The following is a 21875-nucleotide window of genomic DNA, read 5'->3' as shown; positions in this document are numbered from 1 at the left end:
GTTAATTTCTTCCTTTGCTGTCTATATATACATCAGATTAACATGGATAAACTTAAGACAGCTTGAAAGTGAGCACAAGGTAGAAGATTTTCCTGTGCCCCAGTGCTTCAGTCATTTTTGATTAAAAGACCACTGAAGATGTATCAAACAATCCAGTTTCATTAAACAACGTCTCATTAATCAAAGCAAATAGAGGCGACACTGACCCAGGTCATTTTTGCTGCTCCACATAGAACACAAATGGTGTTTGTGTTCTATCAGTATCAGCTGGTTGGATAGCTTGAATACCTGTCAGTGGAGCCAAAGATTGGCGTTTGATTCCCCACTGTGCATCCTAGAAGAGGAGCAACTCTATGTAGCTTTAGATAAGCTGCACAGTCCCTGGGTGCCCCCAGAAGAAGGTGAAAGTAAATCCTTCTTAGACTATGGTTGTTGTAGATTTTTTGGGGCTGTTTGGCCATTCTGAGACTCTCTATCTAGAAAATCATGGAAGGATTTTTCCATAAAACAGAATTGACTTGACAGAATGTTAAAATCAGATAAGAGTATACATCAAATTGTTCTGTTTAAATATCAAACAAATATAATGAAAAAGGATAGAAATATATTCCCCAGCTATTCACATAACTCTGTAATTGTTTCCCTTTTTGGTCACTGATGGATTCTCTTAGGGTACAAGCAACAGGTCAACCTGTATAGGTGTTTTATGTAACTCCCAAATGACCTAGTTGTGCTTGGCATGTGATCTGGACTGTGCCCATGCAGCCGTATGTATAGTCTTTGACCATGGCTATGCATGGATTGCTGCCTTGTCATGGCAAAGGGGCTTGAGTAACTCAGAGAAGCTATGGGCTATGCCGTGCAGGGCCACCCAAGATGGACAGGACATAGTGCAGAGTTCCGACTAAACGCAATCCACCTGGAGTAGGAACTGGCAATGCCACTCTAGTATCTTTGCCAAGAACGCCCCATGATCAGAAACAAAAGGCTAAAAGATATGACGCTGGAAATTGGGCCCCTCAGGTCGAAAGGTGTCCAACATGCTACTGAGGAAGAGCGGAGGACAAGTACAAGTAGCTCCAGAGCTAATGAAGTGGTTGTGCCAAAGCCGAAAGGACGCTCAGCTGTGGACGTGCCTGGAAGTGAAAGGAAAGTCTGATGCTGAAAGGAAAATACTGCATAGGAACCTGGAATGTAAGATCTATGAACTTTGGTAAACTGGAGGTGGTTAAACAGGAGATGGCAAGAATAAACATCGACATCCTGGGCATTAATGAACTAAAATGGACAGGAATGGGTGAATTCAACTCAGATGATTATCATATCTACTATTGTGGGCAAGAATCCTGTAGAAGGAATGGAGTAGCCCTCATAGTCAACAAAACAGTGGGAAAAGCTGTACTGCGATACAATCTCAAAAATGATAGAATGATTTCAATACGAATCCAAGGCAGACCTTTCAACATCACAATAATCCAAGTTTATGCACCAACCATCATTACTGAGGAGATTGAAATTGAACAATTTTATGAAGATTTACAACACCTTCTAGAACTGATACCAAAGAAAGATGTTCTTCTCATTTTAGGGGACTGGAATGCTAAAGTAGGGAGTCAAGAGATAAAAGGAACAACAGGTAAGTTTGGCCTTGAAGTCCAGAATGAAGCAGGGCAAAGGCTAATATAATTTTGTCAAGAGAACAAACTGGTCATCACAAACACTCTTTTCCAGCAACACAAGAGGCGACTCTATATACATTGAAATCACCAGATGGGCAATACCGAAATCAGATTGATTATATTCTCTGCAGCCAAAGATGGAGAAGCTCTATACAGTCAGCAAAAACAAGACCTGGAGTTGACTGTGGCTCTGATCATCAGCTTCTCATAGCAAAATTCAAGCTTAAATTGAAGAGAGTAGGAAAAACCATTGGGCTACTCAGGTATAATCTAAACCAAATCCCTTATGAATATACAGTGGAAGTAAAGAACAGATTTAAGGAACTAGATTTGGTGGACAGAGTGCCTGAAGAACTTTGGATAGAAGCTTGTAACATTGTACGGGAGGCAGCAACAAAAACCATCCTAAAGAAAAGGAAATGCAAGAAAGCAAAGTGGCTGTCCAACGAGGCCTTAGAAATAGCAGAGAAAAGAAGGGAAACAAAATGCTGGGGAGATAGGGAAAGTTATAGAAAATTGAATGCCGACTTCCAAAAAATAGCAAGGAGAGACAAGAGGGCCTTCTTAAATGAACAATGCAAAGAAATAGAGGAAAATAACAGAAAAGGAAAAACCAGAGATCTGTTCAGGAAAATTGGAGATATTAGAGGAACATTCTGTGCAAAGATGGACATGATAAAGCACAAAAATGGGAGGAACCTAACAGAAGCAGAAGACATCAAGAAGAGGTGGCAAGAATACACAGAGGAATTATATCAGAAAGATTTGGATATCCTGGACAACCCAGACAATGTAGTTGCTGACCTTGAGCCAGACATCCTGGAGAGTGAAGTCAAGCGGGCCTTAGAAAGCCTGGCTAACAACAAGGCCAGTGGAGGTGATGGCATTCCAGTTGAACTATTTAAAATCTTAAAAGATGATGCTGTTAAGGTGCTACATTCAATATGCTAGCAAGTTTGGAAAACTCAACAGTGGCCAGAGGATTGGAAAAGATCAGTCTACATCCCAATCCCAAAGAAAGGCAGTGCCAAAGAATGCTCGAACTACCGTACAATTGCACTCATTTTCGTTATTACTGCCTATTCAGAAACTAAATATTTCCAGAAATTTGAGAGATACTTGCATCTCTTATATAATTAAATACAGCCTGACCAAAAATGAAATTAAACTTTCTATTAAATATTCCCAAGTGTTTCGTGTTGTATTCTCAAGGGAAATGATTATGGGTGATTTACTATCACTATCTGCTTCAAAAAGTAGATTATGTAAATGACTACATGGAAAAATACCTTCAGAAATATGTAACAAATACAGAACTTGCTGAGATGGTTATAGTTCCTTGACACAGCACAGGAATTGGATTTTTAATGCTCAAAAATCATTATTATGACAACTCAATTCCTTATCAAGGTTGAATTTTAATTCAAGTGAGAGAAGAACTAAACTCCATCCACCTGTTTTGCTTCCAAACTCTCTGCCTCACCAGTTCGTTATCAGATCCTTCTGCCTTCCTACTTACTATGCCAATGCTCCTGTGGTGACATAAAGTAGGAAAGATAGAGACCTCTTCTGCCCATGGGCAGCTTGTCAATCAATTAGCACCTCGATCCAGACTTTTTTAAAAATGGGAATGCTCTCTGATTTGGTTATGAGTTGCCTATCTTCTTAGTATATGGTTCTGAAACTACTACAGCATGGGGGAAAAGGAAACCAAGTTTCACCAAGCTAACTTCTGAACATATTGGGATTATAACTTCATAGTAGTGTATGCCTGGAAACACAGAAAATATAGTGTCTCTGCCCAATATGTCACCATGATCTCCACCTACTTCCAGTAGATGATGCAAAGGAGAGAAAAGTTGGTTAGGTCTTACTGTGGCATAACAAAATCATCAAACACCTGGGAAGACCCGAGGTATTTAGCCTTCACAAACATCATCATCATCATTTCGGACTCTATATTTTTTTATCTTTGCTCTGCAGACTGAAATGGATTTTATAAGGCTAGACCTGCATGACCTGGCAATTAGAGCAGGAATGTCACCAACAATAATGCTGGCAAAACATTGCTGTTGTTGCGAGGATACTTTGTTGCTAGCTCTTCTGGCTCTTTAGAGGTTCATGCCATCAAGTCTGAACTTGGAGTAAAATCAAGACAGTGCTGACTGTGCCAAGGATGGATATGGTGCTTTCTTCTTGATGAGTATCTCTTGATGCCTGTAGACTTTTGTGTGAGATTAGGCCTGTTTCCTTTGCGACATGTGGAGCAATATAATATGCTGTCCACCTCTTGAACTGTGGGAATGCAACACAGAAGTGGCCACCCAGATTCTGCACAGGTCCTCTTTTTAAATTTTTTTTACTTAGCTGTGCACTGTAGTAGAAAAATTTGGAGCAGTCAACAAAAGAAACCCGGAGAATGAGGGAAACCAAGGAGCTATTTGGAAACTACACAATTTGGAAGTACTTAATCAACTATGATCTTGAGTATACACTTAAAAACACCTGCTGCCTTTTCTTTGCAAAAGAGTTGACTGTTTCTTTTGCCATCCTTGAAAAAGTGTTGAATGTCCGTCTTTGTGTGTAAAAAGACCCCAGACAAGCTTGTCTTGATTAAAGATAACCTTGGAATGCTTTCACAAAACCTTGTCCAGTCCTTCTTAAGGGTGGTTTGCATGTGTCTGAAGCATGCCCCCCCACATAGGAGTGTTAGCCTACACCATGCGTAAATGAGAGTGTGCATGGAAGAAGCCTGAATGAGGCAAGTGCACAGTGTACCTTGAGAACACTCACACTCAAGATGGTGGCAGGATAGAAAAGCTGTTGCAGCTGCAGAGTCTTTCACTCCATCTGAGTTTCCTGCTCTTCTAGGTGTGACAGTGATGATGTAGGACAAAGGAGAAAGCCCCTCTAGGCCCCACCTGAGTCATAGAGAAGGAAGAGTATCATTCTCAGTTAGAGGATAGAGATAGCATCGAAAGGCAATTACAGGAGTGATGTGGTATCCCTGTGATGTTGTGGGCAGGGGCGGGGTGTTTGTGTGTGTCCATGCATGGGTGGGCAGGGTCTGCGTCTGTGCATGCGTGGACAGTGCATGTGTGTATGTTGGGGGGCATACATGTGTACATGTGTGCAGAGGGGGCGGGAGATCTGTCTCCATGGCCCGGTCCTGCCAAGGCCATGGCCCGTTAACCAGGCTGCAGACTGGTGGGTTGGGGACCCTTGGTTTAAATGATTTGCAGACTTGTTCTGTGTGGTCTGGGCAGTTTGACATTGATTTACTGTTAAGGAAAAAATAAGTTGGCAGCATATATGATATAATTAAACATACAGTGGTGCCTCGCTTAGCGAGTGCTTTGCTATGCGATGAATTCGCATAGCGAGGGGGTCCGGGCCATCGCTGGAGCGTTCGCTCAGCGATGGCCCCTATGGCGATTTTTCGCTTTGCGATGATCGCTAAGCGATTCGCTTAGCGATCTTCGCAGAACGAAGCGGGGGAGAACAGCTGATCGGCGGTTCCAAAATGGCCGCCGGAAGGTCCGCGCCGCATTTTCACGCCCTGCCCTCGCTTACCGAGGGCACGAAAATGGCGGCGCTATGGAGAAACATCGCTTAACGGTGAGTTTTCAAGCCATAGGAACACATTGAACAAAGTTCAATGCGTTTCTATGGCTTTTTTATTCCCGTTTAGTGATGTTTTCACATAGCGAAGGTTAATCCGGAACGGATTAACCTCGCTATGCAAGGCACCACTGTATTTGATAGTGTATTTATTGGACTCCTCTTTGGCGATGACATACTCTGAGCACTGAGCTGGATTTGCCGGCACTCTAGAGTTCTTAGCTACTTCTGTATACCTGTAGGTGGATTTTCCTTTTATGCAGGCACATCACTCCATCAGAAAAAGTCCTCTTCTTCATTTCTCTCTGCTCCTCCGTATTCACCTTTGGAGGATTGACATCAGCCTTTTCGACCAGAGCATTAACCTGGCTCAGAGAGGCCTGAATGAGGCACATGGGCAGTGTACCCTGAGAACACTCACATTCAAGATGGGTGGCAGGATTGGAAAGTTGTTCCAGCTGTAGTGTTTTTCACTCCATCTGTGTTTCCTCCTCTTCTGGGTGTGGTGATGACAGTGTAGGAAAAGGAGAAAGGACCTCTAGGCCCCACCTGAGTCATAGAGAAGGAAGACAAGAGGGATAGAGAGGTGAGGAAGGAGATCTGCAGAGGGCGTGGAACACGGGGAGGGACCTGTTGGGCAGGTTACTTGGCTATTATAAAAGGGAGACACCACTCAAGAAAGGTTGGAAAACACTGTTCTAGAGTCTCAGATGTATATGAATCTCCCCAACAGCTGCACAAATGTCTGGTGACCTTAGAAAGTTGTCTTTCAAGCAGTCGTATCCCTTGTTACCCATTGAGGAGTTCTTTATTCTTTTAAATTACTTCAGGGTTTCGTGGAATACAGTTTGAAACATTACTGCTCCTAAAGCTTAGTCAATTTACCTTCCCCCCCCCTTCCAGATGGATAGAACTGTATAAAATCTGTGACAATGAAGGAAGACCTGGAACATGTGTGTTCAGAGCATTCACCAGACAGTATTAGAGCAAGTCACTAACTCATCGGCATTTGATGTCAACCGTAAGGCTAGCTATATTTTGAGTTACAGTAAATATTCCAAGACTATTGCCATATGTTACTGAAAGAGGATATGAAGATGTATGAAATGCCAAGCAGGAGGTGGGCGGAGGGAACAATTTATGACAAAGTTTACACTTTGTTCAAAGATGTGGGTTTCTTTGTTTTTGTTTTGTTTGTTTGTTTTGTTGCCCCACTATCCCTTCACTTTCTCAAGTTGTTTGGATTCTTAGCAGTTAATATGCCCAATATTAAAACTAATCAGGTCATTTTTAAAGTGGGTGATGAAGTTTTCTGAAGGACGCTTGAATATGGTGTATTAAAAGTTCTGCTATTTACTGCAGTAGCCTTCTTTTTTTCATAGAATACAGACTTGAAGAAGGGCCTGAAAAGAAGATCAGAGCTGGTACTGGGGGAAAAAATAAAAATATATTACTGCTTAATTTCCTGTCATCCTGTGTATCAGTAAGAGTTAGTGTCCCCTTACTTATGATCAACTGACCAAAACACTTATCATCATGAATGAATGAATGAATGAATGAATGAATGAATGAATGAAAGAAAGAAAGAAAGAAAGAAAGAAAGAAAGAAAGAAAGAAAGAAAGAAAGAAAGAAAGAAAGAAAGAAAGGGTAGCTGTAAATTTAGAAATCATTTAGAAATTTAAATTATTGGCTTGTTACGTGCTGTCAAATTGCCTCTGATTTATGGCGACCCTATGAATGAGCCATCTCCGAAATGTCCTGTCCTCAACAGCCCTCCTGCTCAGCCCTTGCAAACTCAAGCCTGTGGATTCCTTTAGGGAGCCAATTCGTCTCATATTTGGTCTTCCATTTTTCCTTCTGCCTCCCACCTTTCCCAGCATTATTATCTTTTCCAGAGAATCTTGGCTTTCCATGATGTGCCCAAAGTAGGACAGCATCTTTACAACATTTATAATAATGGTTATTATCATTCATTTAAATAGGAACCCAGTCTATATGGCATGTATTGAGAAGAGAGTGACCAGGTGATTCCTCTTCCTGCTTAATCTGCTGTCCAGGTGCTGACTGTGGATGAGCAACTCTAGGGCCTCTTTCTTTCTTTCTTTCTTTCTTTCTTTCTTTCTTTCTTTCTTTCTTTCTTTCTTTCTTTCTTTCTTTCTTTCTTTCTTTCTTTCTTTCTTTCTTTCTTTCTTTCTTTCTTTCTTTCTTTCTTTTGTGTGATGCTTCCTTATCTTTGAAGTAAACCAAAGCAGGATATTGCTCCAAGTAGAGAACACCTTTGGGTAGAAAGGGGGCACAAGTCGTCCCACTAAGAGCAAGGGGATACTTGCATCTTCATGCCCTCCTAACATCTGAATAGCAGTTACAGTTAATAGCAGTTAACTCATACCATAATAGTGTATATGTGTGAGGGCTAGTCTGTCATCTTACCTCTACATGGTTGGTAGCTTTAACTTCTCTTCTTCCCAGTCAAGCTCTCTTGTGGTATTTAAACTTGTTTGGTAGAAAAACATCTGCAGAACTAGAGGACAGGAAGGCAGGATGGGATAATGAAAGAGCTTAGCTTTCCCTACCTGGACATACCACATCTGGATGATGGGGTAGCAAGGGCATGATGAAGTTACATTTCAAAACTAACCCAGTGACCAATGAGTGCATGTGGTATGACAACCAGTCATCATCTTTTTAGAATTTCAGAGCTGGAAGGGACTCTGTAGATCAGTGGTTCTTAACCTTTGTTACTCTGATGTTTTTGAACTGCAACTCCCAGAAACCCCAGCCAGCACAGTTGGTGGTGAAGGCTTCTGGGAGTTGCAGTCCAAAACTCCTGAGTAACCCAAGGTTAAGAACCAGTGCTGTAGATCATAGATTCTTAACCTGCACCCCAGGGGCTACAGTGTCCTTGCAAGAGGTTTGCGAAGGCTTGAAGAAATACTACAATCTTTTGCAGTTAAAACAGAAAAGAAGAAAGAAGGAAACGTAGAACAAAATCATCATTTCTCCTGCTTGTTTGTATTGTTTGATATTTTTGCACATTGTGAGAACATGCAGAGTGAATGATGCTGAGTTGCTGAGAGACAGCACATGACATTTCTTGTTACTGCACAGCCAGTCGGAAGCTGCAGGAAGAGAGATTTGGAGTTAGTCAATGTTAGTGTGAATGAGTGTTCGGATGGACTTCATGATCGTGTTTCTTCTTTTATTTCTGCTAATAAATCCATTTGGTTATTGTCAGGTAAAGTAACTTTTCAATAATATTGCAGATAATTTCATAACTGCATTTTGGCTGCATTCAGATTCAGCCATTGCATTTTGGCTGAATCTGAAATGTAAAAGAACTGATGCTGTTGATGAGGGTGCATCCAGTTCAAAGCTAAATTAAGCTTCTTTCAGTGATCTTAAAAAGTGTCTGCATTATAGCAAGGAATATCTGTCAATGAGACTCTTCATGAGAAATTTTAAATAAACATTTGATGCACTTTATGGTTTTAAATCTTGAGTTAAGTCTTGGTGGTCAGGTGCAACAAAGTATATTTAAAGGGAGTCCATGGTAAAGAAAAGGTTAAGAATCCCTGCAGTAGATCCTTGGGTCCAGCCACCGTCAAGGAGGGACAGTGGGAAATCAAACTCCTAACTTCTAGCTCCCCAGCCAAATATCCAAACCACTGAGCTATTTAATGTTTTGTACTTACTAGTTAAGGGCCTTTAAAAGGAATTTTAGTAGTTATTTTCAATTTTTATATCATTCTCTAGTCCTCCCTAAGATTCTCCCTCACCCCCAATAATGAAAAAGTAATGGGTACTGCATCAATTTGGCATTCAAACATCATAACGATGAAGTATTTGAAACATGGCACTTTAAAAGAAACATTTTCCAAGATCTTCCTTTTTCTCTCTTTAAAAACGAATAAGTTAAATAGTTGAAAAACAAATGTAGTTTCCTCCTTTATATCTAACACAGCAATAGAGCAGGGATATTTTGTTTTCTGCTTCTGGATTTCTCTGCATGATTTGAAAGACTGAGAAAACAGCCTCTTTACTTCCTTCGTTCTCTATTTATTAACTTACTTAAAAGGTTAATTAGAAGATAAAGTGAGTGGAAAAACAGAACCTGGTTAATTAGGGACTCTTGAGTGGCCTCTGCTTAATTTCTAAGTAATGGTTTAGCATGATTATTACCAGATTAAGCTGGATAGAGTAGAATCCAGAATGCTTTACATGTATCCAGGGACCTGAAGTAAAGAGAATGTTGCCAAAATATTCTGAAATTTTCCAACTATTCAGGGATCAAAGCCCTAAGGTTTCTGTTAGCCCTTGTTTACCATGATGGTACATTTGAGTTCCCTAGCATTCAGTTTTGTGGCAGAATGAGCAAAGAACTAGACCCACAATGTAAGGATTCTGCAGCACTGACGGCAGTTGCAAACAGTGTTTCTAAAGTTTTGGCCAATGGCCATGTACGGTTCACACAACTTTTTCTGACCAAGAAAAGTACTAAAGGATTAATGCTTCCCTCTCAGTTCTCATGTCAGAAAGAGTTGGATGTTTTATCACATACCATGGCTACTGAAACTGCCTAGCCTCCCCTAATTTATCATGTCAAAAATCAAGCAGAAAAGGCACCATAAGGTACAACTTTTTATACCTTATGGCAATTGTTCTGAGATAATAAAATGAAGCAGGAAGACACAGGTGGGAATTCTGGATAACCAGATGTTTTTGAACTGCAGCTGTCATATAATCCTTCACCAATTGGCTTTCCTGGTTAGGACTACTGAAAGTTGCAGCTTAAAAACATATGGATAGCCAAAATTACCCACTCCTGCACTAAAAAAATGGCCATATATAAATAATGTGACATTGCCCTGTCAAGAAGAAGATATCCCTCTTGATTTCATTCAACTTTATCTAGCCTGTGGTTAATTTGAATATTTTTTAGACTCAATACATCTAAAGTAAGCAGAAGGATTCCAGCTGGGTTTTACAAAGGCAATTCTAGGCTCATAAAGCTGGAATGTCTCCCAAACATCATTTAATCCAGCCTTTGGATTAAGAATCCATAAACAAATGTTAACTCTGGGAAATGTTTATGAATCTTTAGATTTCTGTAGCTTCTTTAAGAAAGGATGGAGGGTTAAGAAATGGGTGCAGTTAAACCTTTTTCAACTTTTAGGCAATTAGCTGACTGGGAATTAACAGAGATGTAGCTGTGGCTCTATGGCTTGGAAACGGGGATGAGCACCGCCCCCTAGAGTCGAACACAACTGGACAAAAATTGTCAAGGGGAACCTTTACCTTTACCTAGCTGTGGTTTATAGACTACTTGGATAATATAATTTTCTATCAATCTGGAACAGCCTGGATATAACCAGATCTAGCAAAAATAATATCTTTTTAAGGAAACTAATATTTTACAGTTTGCTCCATCAATTAATTCAAGTGTTAATGAAAACTCAGAGAAGTTTCAATAACATTGACTCCCTCCCCAGCCCCACTGCCCCAAACACTGTTTCTTTCTCTGAAACTGATTTGAGATGAAAAGTCAGTGAGACAAAGCCAGGAGACGGGAAATAACTATGTGTTGCTCTGTTATATGATTTATTTTGATCATAAGACTATGATACCATTCCATCAGAGTTTTTCATATCTGCCAGTTGATCCAATCGTCCAGTTTCAAAAAGCAGCAGTAATGAAAGCTTTTTTTAAAAAAAACAACACACCTATTTTTCCCCTGTAATCTCATTCTAAATTTACTCAATTCCTAATCTTTCTTTCCTGTTCCTTTTCATATCCAGAAAACATCTTCCCTTACACTTTATATTTGGTGTTTATTTAAGAATCACAGGCCAGAATCCTGTTAGTGAATTGTATGTGCACAAGTTAAGTTGTGTAACAAAAGGTGAGGTGAAACAGTGATTTAGCTCACATTTTTGACCATTCAGATTCTGTCTATTTTCCTTGCGACTATAATATGTACAGAAGTTTGTGGTTCCATGACCATCCAGACATTTTTGGTCCAGTGGCAGGGGACTTGGTTTTTTTGTTTGTTTGTTTGTTTTTTTGGAGCTGGGCTACAGTGAAGGGGACCAGATTAGGGGGAGCAGAAGGGTTTCAAATGAAATTGTATCTAACAAAACAACCCTTTTTGGTGCAATCAGTGTAATCCTGCTTCTCTGACTGAATGTACCCTAACTCTGATGAATTGTTGTCAACTAGTGAAGCTATGGTCACATGATGAGGTAAGCATCTAATTGTGCAAAAGAAGCATGCCTAGTAGTACAGCCAATGCTTTATTAGTTCATGACAGTTGACCATGGTGAGTTATACAATTTAACTTATACACATGTAAATCACCAATAAGGTTATCGGTTCTTTGTTGCTCTTAATGTCATTTTAGTACCAATTTCAGTAGCTAAAGGCATGCTATTTATATACCTTTCCTCCTTCCCATTTTGGCCATAATTTTTGAAAAGTTAGGTTTGATTTTGATTTCAACCTGTGCTGTTTGTTCTGAGTGTTTTCTCTCTCCACCCACCCCAGTAAGGGGTACCATGCTTCTGAATATTTTGCACATTTGGGGGGGGGGATGTATATTTAAACGGTCCCAATAACAAGTCAATAGAAGCTGTGAAATTCTGGATTTATGTGTTTCACCTCAGATTCATGTTCATATCACATTAGATCAGTTGAAATTGATCTGAAAGAGATTATGGGCCCATCAGAATAACTAAATTAGGCCCTGAATTTTTTTAGGTATAGGATTTATCTTTGTATACAGAAACAGGTGAGGTTTACTTAGTTTTGTCATTAGCGATAATCCAAAGGTTTTGTAGCATATTAACCAGTTTGACTGGTTCATGAAATGGCACCTTCATATTTCTAGCTCACCCTGCATTAAGCATGCATGGAAATGACATTTGAATGGGGGATTTTCTCCTTTATTGATCAATATTTCAGACCAAGCATGGTTTTCAACTGTTTCAGATTACAGATTGCTCTAAATTTGCTGTGCTCCTTCATGTGTATCCGCTATGCCAGCAAAGGGTCTTGCTTTACTCATTATATCTATGAAGTTGATGCCCCTAAGAAATAGGATCACATGGAGTACCTGTGTTCATTTGATTAGGTTGATTCTCAGCCTCCTGGGAAAACTTCAGATTTCTGGAATTCTGCTAGCTTGACTATGCTTGCCCTGAATCCCATGAGTAGGCAGCTTTCATATAAACAACTAGCTGCATGGAAGACATCCCTGTAATTTATCTTGCCAGAGGCAAACATGCCAAATGGTTCCTCTTGTTGCGATTCCTCTTCTCAGTTGAATTTTGTTCCAGTGAGGTCAATGCTATCACTGGCTTCTAGTCGTGATGGCTAAACAGGACTTTTGGTATCAGAAGCTAAAAACAGGCAGAGAACATAATCAGGAGAGTTGAATTGCACATTTATAGCACTTGTGTATTTCCTGCTGGTATCTAGTGACGCTGGTGGGAACAAAATGCTGGATTAGACAGGCTTTTGGTCTGACCCAGCTCTTATGTTCTGGAGTATGGGCGGTGGAGAAAGTTGCATACATCTTTGTATATTTTTTCATTTTGATTTTCATATTAAGTAATTTTTTTTATACATGAATCATTCTCCCTATACACTATACAGCCTGTAGGTATGAATGATGGGGGGAAGCAGTGAGCTAGCAATGAATTCTTTAATTATATCTTCCCTTTAATGTGAGGATTTTTTCTTTCTTTTGCTGACTGATTTTGCTGTGAAATACAGTCTTTAGTAAAACTGCAGTGGGGTCAGGTTTAAACCCAAGAGGAAGAAATAGAGAGACTGAAAATCACATGGATTGTACTCTACTCTCCCCAGGTTCTTTCAGAAGTTGGAAATGGAAATGTGAAAATCAGTCTTGATCTTGGTGCATTTCTCCAAAAGACACCTGCATTTTCTTCCCATCGTCTTTCATATTGAGTGAAACTTCATACACAGATAAATGTGTAGAATTCACAAAGTAAATGTTTGACAAATGCAACACACAACCTTTAATCAGTGAAATAAATGTCCACACAGATGCACACATGAAGAAAAAAATGTCTACAGATGCATACTTTTCCCATGGACATAACTAGCTACAATTTTTTTCTTAATCTGTGTATACACTTCTATTGCTTCAAACAGGTGTGTTGTGTTTGTCAAAGATTCACAGTTTGCACTGCACACATGTAGAGGTGTATACTTTAAAAACAAAAAGAGAAATGGAGGCAGGAAAATAATGTGCTGCTTGAAGTTTCTTTCCATTGATGGATAATCAAATGAAGTTTGTATGTTTGTTAATCCTCTGGTAAACCACAAATACGACACATTCATTTTCAAAAGCAAGTTAAGATAACTTTATTTTCCATCCCTAGTTGAGAGACAGCCATCAGATAGTATTCAGCCTTTCTCTGGTGCCTTCTTTATGTAAGATGCACCTTATGCATATTCCTTCCTCCTGTCCTAAGTGCCTGCAAAGTTTAACTGATTTGTGGCTAGACTTGGTAGGTCTGCAGCATTCCATTCCCTACGGTTCCAGGATCTCCTCTGACATATTCTTGTACTGTCATGGGGATGTGCCCATGTGCAGACCCCTTCAACAGCAGTTGTAAAATTGTTTGCATGCCAGCTAACATAGAGAAGAATTTAAAGGCCAGTGACCTAGTAGTGCCATGCATTTGCTTTCAAGAGTGTGATACCCTTTTGGACAGTTGCAGGCTGAAAGCTACATGGCAACGAGGGAAGCAAGTGCAGCACTGAAAGGGAAAGAAAAGTTTTACTTTATGGTGTTTTCAGTTGTGATGATTTATCTGTTTGTGAGACACATTGGAATTCCTATGGGGAGAGAAGGGCATCATATAAATAAAAGAGATAACTAAAATAATAAATAATTAAATCAGAACATTGGAACAGGAATCATTCCGGATCTACTGGTAGAACTCATGGTGATCTGCAGTACTCCAGGATAAACTCTAGCAAGACCACAGGAACCATCCTGTTCCCTGAGATTTTAAGGCCAAAGCCGGAGAATGAGAGAACAAAGCTCCAAACCTGATCCTTTGGGGCCAAACCTAAGACCTGACAACCCTAACTATGGTGGTACACTCTAGGTGGCCCAGGCTCCAGTTTCTGAATCCCAGCCATTGTGCCGTGGATCTGGCCCACATGGGTGGTCAGGCTGTTTTCTGTTCCCGAGCTCCTGTGCAGCCCAGGCCCTCATAGACATTTTCTTTGTGCATTGTCCTCTTAGGCCTTAGAGGTGATCCAGCTGAATGCTTTTGGCCTGAAAAAAAAATCTGCTTTGAGAAAAGTCATACATTGTGAGGCATGCATGTAGGAAATTGCTTACCCTCTTTGAGGCATGGAGTAGTTTGAGCCGTTTTGAGTATTTGAGCAGTTCATCCTGCTTGGGGTTCCTGACATACTGCCAGAGTGAAAGTTCACTGCAGAACTTTGATGCTTGAAGAAGACGGAATGCTTAAAAAGGGATGGAAAGAAGTACTGTCTTATTCCACTTTGCAATAAATAAGAGAGTCATCCGAATTGAAATGCTGTTCACCTTTTAAATTAGACCTGTGAAGCATCTGGGCGTCAGATTGCAGCATTACCCCTCAAACAGTCCCTGCTGCACACACCTAAGGTGCCAACATTTGCAAGTTCCATAGCTAAATAAAGAAATAAAGAAATAAAGAAATAAAGAAATAAAGAAATAAATAATAAATAAATAAATAAATAAATAAATAAATAAATGATAGATAGATAGATAGATAGATAGATAGATAGATAGATAGATAGATAGATAGATAGATAGATAGATAGATAGATAGATAGATAGATAGATAGATAGATAGATAGATAGATAGATAGATTTTTTTTAAAAAATCACCCCTTTAATGTGAACAGTTTCACTTGAAAACAAGGCACATGAGGAGATGAACTGCTCTTTAAGATAAGATGCATTTTTTTCAAAAAGAGAGATCTTCGGGAACCTTTGATTGTTACACTCGCCCTGCCTTCCTTTCCTCCTACTTGGACTGTTCCTTGTTATTTCTGCCTTCTCGCCCTTCATGATAACCTCGTCTTCCTAGTTGGGGGTAACTTTTGTACCAGGGAAGGGGACTTGAGTCATAGGAATTGCTGTCAAGTCGGACTTAAGTCTCACCAGCTATTTGACTTGGACTTGACTCAGGTTTGTTTTTGTTTTTTCAATGATTCAGACCCACAGCTCAGAACCAACCCACTCCCTCCCTTTTTTCCTGGGGGATGGAGCTTGTTTTTAATAAAAACTCAGACTTGGGGCTTGGGACTCGGGATTTGGTGCCAAAGAGTTTGACTTGGGACTCAGAACGTAAGACTTGCCAACATCCCTGGTATCTGCAGCTGCTCCTGTGCTTCTGAATGTGATTTGGAGCTGAAGACAGAGAGGTTTTCAGAGGTTTTGATCCATTGACGTAAGGGAGGTTGGCTTTATGACATAACATCTGGCCCTGGATGGTCAGATATAGTGAAGCCCTAAGAGTTCATAGCACCAGGGGTCCATGGCAAAGTCTGCCATGGGACAAATGGGGTCATTGATAGTTGGATGTTACCATCAGAAGTGTATATGGGACAACCATGTAAGCTTCTGAATGTATTACTTCCATTTTGTAAAAGGTTCAACATTTTGGAAGAAGTATGAGTAATATATATATACTCCTTTTCTTCTTTCTCTTGTTTTCAGCTGAATCTGTTGATGTGCTCAAAGCATTACAGTTTCATAATTCACCAGAAGGAATATCCAAAACAGCAGGATTTTGCATAAACAGAAGAAATTCCAAAGGATCAGATGTCGCCTACAAAGTTTCAAAACAGGCACAACTCAGTGCTCCAACCAAACAGCTGTACCCAGGTGAGTCTGATTGGTGTGTGTGGTATGGGAATTGTGATGTAATACAATGTAAACATTATTTTGACTTTGCTTCCTGCCAATTAGAGCTGCAATTACCATTTCGGTTTGCCGTAAGATGTAGCAATGGGCACCAACCTCGACAGAAAGATATGTATATGATTAAAAAATATGGATTACCTCCAGTATCAGAGATAGTTTTGCTTTGGTTACCACTCCCTAAAGAATACAAAGGGGAAGGGTGCTGATTAATTAATGCTATCTAAACTGGCTAACAAGGGAAACAGAATGCTGGACAGCACAGCTCTTTGGTCTGATTCAGGAAGGCTCTTCTTATGTTTCATATACTTGCCTGATAAATCTGTTTCTGTGAGGTGTCAGGAGGGTGTTTTGATATGGAGATTCTGGTAGCATCACTCAAGTGTCATGGTCCCTGAGCTACTGAGCAATGCCATAGAGGAAGGAATTTTTTAAATTGCAAATTCTGTAAACTTCCCTCTACTGTGCTTTAGGAAATGTCTAGAGAGCTGGCATGGCAGCTACATGCCCAGTTCTACCCAGTTCCTACTTGGATAGAAACTGCTTCCACATCTTCCTCCTGCCCACCTGATTTTTTAACCCTGCTGAGAGGTTCATCCATAGCTCTGCACTGCCAGTCTTGACTATTCTATTGGAATTAATACTTTCAATTTTTTAAAACATGAATTGCAATGGAAGGAATGCAGCTTTGGTTTCCTGCCCCTGTTGATCCAAAATGTGGCAGTTTAAATTATGGATGATGCCCAATTCCAGTCACTTTTCAGTTCCACTGCTATCAAGTCAATTCTGACTTATGGCAACCTTTTCCAAGGTTTTCTAGGTAGAGAATACTCAAAAGTAACTTGTAGTGACCCTTTCCAGGTATAGAGTTCCCACAGGTGGTTTACCATTCCCTTCTTCTGGTGGTGCCAAGGGACTGGCCAGCTTGCCCAAGGATACACCAACTGGGTCTTCTTCTCCTGGAAGGCACAGTGGAGAATTTAATGCTCAAAATCTGGCTCCAAAGCCAGATGCCTCACTCCAGCCAGCATCAGCTCCAATAGTTACATATTTGTTTCTGGGTTCAGTTTAAAAGGCTGGCCTTTCCTAGAGGGCCTTCAATAGTCCCTCAAGAGACTATTGAAGTCTCTTCAGTAGTCCAGTGACTATATGGTAAAACATTCATGTAAAGCTCTAAGATAAAAGTTTAGTGATGTTGGTTGCATTTCACACCTAGTAATGATTTGTGACACCTGTTTGGTATTCAGTTATTTTGAAGCTGGTTCTGCAAACAGCAACAATGATTAAAGAAAACAACAGAGGAATAACATGTGGTAATGTAAAGATTGACAGACTTTATCACTGATCCTTGTTTGGAAAAAGTGGATCTGGTTGGTTGAGAAGGAAGATAACAGGAGATAACTACATAATTATTATATTTTGTAAGGATTTAAGATACCTTGGCTAATATTTGATCCATTGAAATGCATGTCCAGCATGGGTATATATTTTATCCTAGCTGTTTCTCTCTGGATTCTTGTTCTGTAGTTTTTCGTCTCCAGAATAGCAGCTTTTATATCTTGTGAAGACAGAAGTGATTTGAGACAGGTTTCTATGTCCTGCTCAGCTATTGCCATTATCTGCTTCACTACATGTGCTTTCGCTGGGAAGCAGAAGAGAACACCCTTCTAGTACTTTCTAGAAATTGCCTCACTGCTCCATTGGAGGGTAATTTATTTAGATGCTCTCCCTCTAGAATCTAATAGGTAACAAGACTGTACTTCCCTTGAAGCAGTGAGCCAACTCCAGGAAAGCACTGTGACTGAGGAGGTGAGGTGTTCCCTTCTGCCTAAGCTTGTGTAGTGAAGCAGATAAGGATGATAGAAAGACTTATTCATTCATTTATTTAAAATATTTATCTTCTACTTTTTTTTCTCAAAAGGACCCAAGGTTTCAGAATATTAAATCCAGAATAATACAATTAATATCCCAGCACTGGAAACCATATAGCCACAGGACTTAAATGTCTGAGTTTCAGTTTCAGTTTATTGGTCTGTATCCAACCCATTAAGGAATCTGGGCACTAGTCCAGCATTTCTGATGTCTCACCTGATCAGAGTATTGTTGCAGTGCCCTTTATGTGTCAGCTGTTCTTGGCTATTCTTTGGCAGAAGAAAAATGTAAATATTAAATAATCAGAGTTATAATATTGCCTCAAGATGCACCTGTTGCAGATTACTGAAGGGTAGTTAGTTACATTTCGAGGTGTGTAGTAGATAGTATGATATATTCTGTCTATTTCCTTAGCAGGAAATAAGAACATTTATGCAGTTAGCCACTGTTCTCCAACCACACTATTCTTATTCTAGTCTCCCCTTTCTGGAGACTGGAGAAAGCTGGAGCCTCTGAGAGGGCCAGAAAGCAGAAAAATGTCCAGGCTTCTCTGAGGTCCAGTGTGAACTCAGACATAGCTCCTTGTCTTCCTGTGGCTCTTATGGAAGTGGGCATATTTGTCACCCAGAACCTTTATGTTTCTATGAATGGGGGCAGCTGTAAAATTCAGATCAAGCAAGGTTCTTTGTTTTTATTCACAGATTATTGTGCTGTGGGTCCTTCTAAGACTGCAGAATTTCTCTCATTCAGAAATGTGTATTTATTTCCATCTGCATTTTTTTTCATAATGTTTATGATTTTGTACACATTTACAAATGTATGAATTCTGCGGATTTATACTTGTTGAGTGACTTAAGCTGTTTCATATGCATTCTTTTTCAAATATATGCCTGTTCCATATGTATTAATAAAGTATGCATATTTTGTCTATCCGCGCATGTCTTTACACATACATGCACAAGGTTCATGTCATAGTTGTATATAGTTAATGGATTTCAGATTGTAAATTATGTTTGGCTGTGCATTTGGGTCTGGTGGAGAATGCAAGGTGGCTCACCTCACATCAAGCTATGAACAAATATTTCAATTACTATTGCTATCTGAGACTTAGTGTGAGTTTGTGCTGACTTGAACTGTACGTATTTAATCTCATATTTAAGAATCCATCCATCCCTTTTATAGGAGGGGCAGAATCAGCAATAGAAATACATTTTAAAAAAATGGTTCAAGACCTAGAAGAATTCATGAATGTCTCCTTCCAAATGACTGGAAAAATCTGCTAACTTGTTCTTTATTGTATTTGCGAAAGCTTTGTTCTTTATTCATGAGCTTTAAGGTTCTTTATTCATTGTTACACCTCCTTAAGATTCTTTAAGGTTCACTCTTGGTTCTAGAGTTTGTGTTTGTGCTCTCAGAATTTCCAGATTAAATCAGTTGTTAGTCCCACCTACAGTAAACCCATTGAACAAACAGTATCTTGAAACGATACTTAAGTAAATCCTAATAGTTGAGTGAGACTGGTCCAAACTGGACTAACAGTTTGATTTATCCCAATCTGATTTATCTCTTTTTCTTCCCTTTTTTAAAAAATGAGATTCTGCTTTGACATTTGACCACAATGCAAAGGACTTACATGAATTACAGAAGGTCACACAAAGAGAAAACAAATCACTTTTAGAACAGACAATGACAAAGACAATATCTGGCATATTCTTTTGCTTCTCAAAAATATATTATTTTTAAAGCAATGGAAATACTCTGCTAGCAATCAGTGTGCAATATAATTCTGAACATGTTTACTCAGCAGTGAAAGCCAGTGTATTCAGAGTGAATTAATCCAGAATAAGTGTGTACATTAGTGAGGCTGATGATATTTCTATTCTGTGCATCTGCACAAGCCTTTTTTGGGTATCTGTTACAGATACAGTGGGGTCTTGACTTGAGAACTTAATCCGTATTGGAAGGCGGTTCTCAAGTCAAAAAGTCTGTAAATCAAGTCTCCATTGACCTACAGTGCATTGAAAACCGATTAATCCCGTAACAGGCCGTTTTTGTTCCATTTTGGTTTTTTTCTGGTCTGTAAGTCAAATCTCAGTCTGCAAGTCAAACCTAAATTTTGCGGCCAGAGAAGTCTGTAACTCAAAAAGTCTGTAAGTCAAGCCGTCTGCAAGTCAATGGCCCACTGTACATGAAGCTGCCATAGTGGAAGTATATAGTAATATATATGCAGATCGCGTATTATTCCTACATTGAAATGTGATGTAGGAATTATATGGCAAGGCTATTTGTAAGACTTTACTTCTAGCCCTGGCTAACCATTGTTGCTGCCCAGGCTATCTGAGCTGCTTGCTGACACCATGCATGGAGATTGTTGTAAGATGGTCAGCGTCAACCACAATAGTATGGAAACAGCAAGAATGTAGTTTGAAGAAGAATCCTGCATTGTTTTAAAGGGTATCAAATTATACTGTCAAATTAGAGCTTAAAGAGTAGGTATGTCTTAAATCTAGAGCTATGAGCCTCATGGCAGAGAGGATCACTGTAGTCAAACCTCTGCCCACAACCTGCTTGTGGTCCCAATGAATTCAGGTAGACAGCTTGAGGATGATTCAGCCTTCTATCCTTCAAAAGTTGGTAAACAGAGTACCCAGCTGACTGGGGAGGTAATATATAGCTTGCATAATTAAATTGTAAACTGCTCAGAGAGTGCTCTCAGCACTATGGGGTGATATACAAGCAACACACTTTGCTTTGCTTTAAATTGTTACACAGGTTATGTGTAACATATGTATCAGATTCATGCAGTTGAAACCTTAATACAGTAGTTATGCTTCATCTACTATAGAAGTATGTGTTTCAAAATGAAGTACCATATATGTGCAAAGTCTCTGAAATTAGGAACAGGTTGCAAGAGTAAGGCGGGGGGAAGATACCTAGCACTCAACTGTTAACTAGAAAGTACAATTCAGTGGTTAATAATAAAAAATCATGTGTCGTCAAGTCAACTTAGACTTATGGTGACCCTTTTCAGGATTTTCCAAGTGCTTTATCATTCCCTTCTTCTGGGGGCATCCTGGGGCCACACAGGCTGGCTCTACTTGCAGGAGGCACAGTGGGGAATCAAACTCACAGCTGCTGGCTCTGTAGCTAGATATTTAAACCCCTGAGCTATCCAGCAACCTTGCAAATCGGCTGCTTGAATTTCATCCACTCGAGTTGGATTTCTGAAGAGATTTTTTTGCTGTTATCACAGACATATCTCCTCTTGAGCAACCAGGAAGAAGTCCAAATCAGAGTAGTCACCACCATGTCATAGCTGGCAATGAAAATGCACTCTACATTTGTTAGAAAGAATGGTGTTTGCTGCTTTTGAACCAACTTGGCTACCCTTCAGGGTTGCCTTTCTTACTATATTAAAGACCCCTGTTGCTTTATCTGTGTTTTGCTGCCATCTAATACTCCAGCCACAGTGTTTTAAAAAGGCTCAGTTACAGGCATAAGAACTGCTGGTAGAATGGAGCTGTCACTCAGCCTTAAATCTCAGTGGCCTTGCCATTGAAAACCTTTCAGTGGTCATTGGACCGTTGCCTTTTAGAAGCTGTTAAGAAAGAATAAGCACCCTCTGTCAAAGCCAGGCCTGAGAGTATGGAGTAGACATTCCCCAGGGGGGAAGTAAGTCTTGTGTTAACGTGCACTTGCATGTCCTTTCTTTTGAATGACACTGTATATACTCAGTAGGTTCAGCTGCTAC

General features: G+C 39.9%; 1 protein-coding gene across 5 annotated transcripts in view; it reads left to right on the top strand.

Moving 5' to 3' along the window:
* COL11A1 (collagen type XI alpha 1 chain) overlaps window positions 1-21875 on the top strand; it is a 280302-nt gene that overhangs the window by 12331 nt on the left and 246096 nt on the right. For all 5 annotated transcript variants that reach the window (XM_072998040.2, XM_072998042.2, XM_020788718.3 and 2 more), the window contains exon 2: window positions 16049-16216. In XM_072998040.2, the coding sequence (XP_072854141.2) occupies window positions 16049-16216 (168 nt within the window). The remainder of the gene's footprint in view (window positions 1-16048; window positions 16217-21875) is intronic.

The sequence above is a fragment of the Pogona vitticeps genome, chromosome 4, assembly GCF_051106095.1.
Source record: "Pogona vitticeps strain Pit_001003342236 chromosome 4, PviZW2.1, whole genome shotgun sequence".
In the NCBI taxonomy this organism is placed as follows: domain Eukaryota; kingdom Metazoa; phylum Chordata; class Lepidosauria; order Squamata; family Agamidae; genus Pogona; species Pogona vitticeps.
Note: the sequence above shows the minus strand (reverse complement) of the source record. Positions and strands in the feature narration are given on the sequence as shown.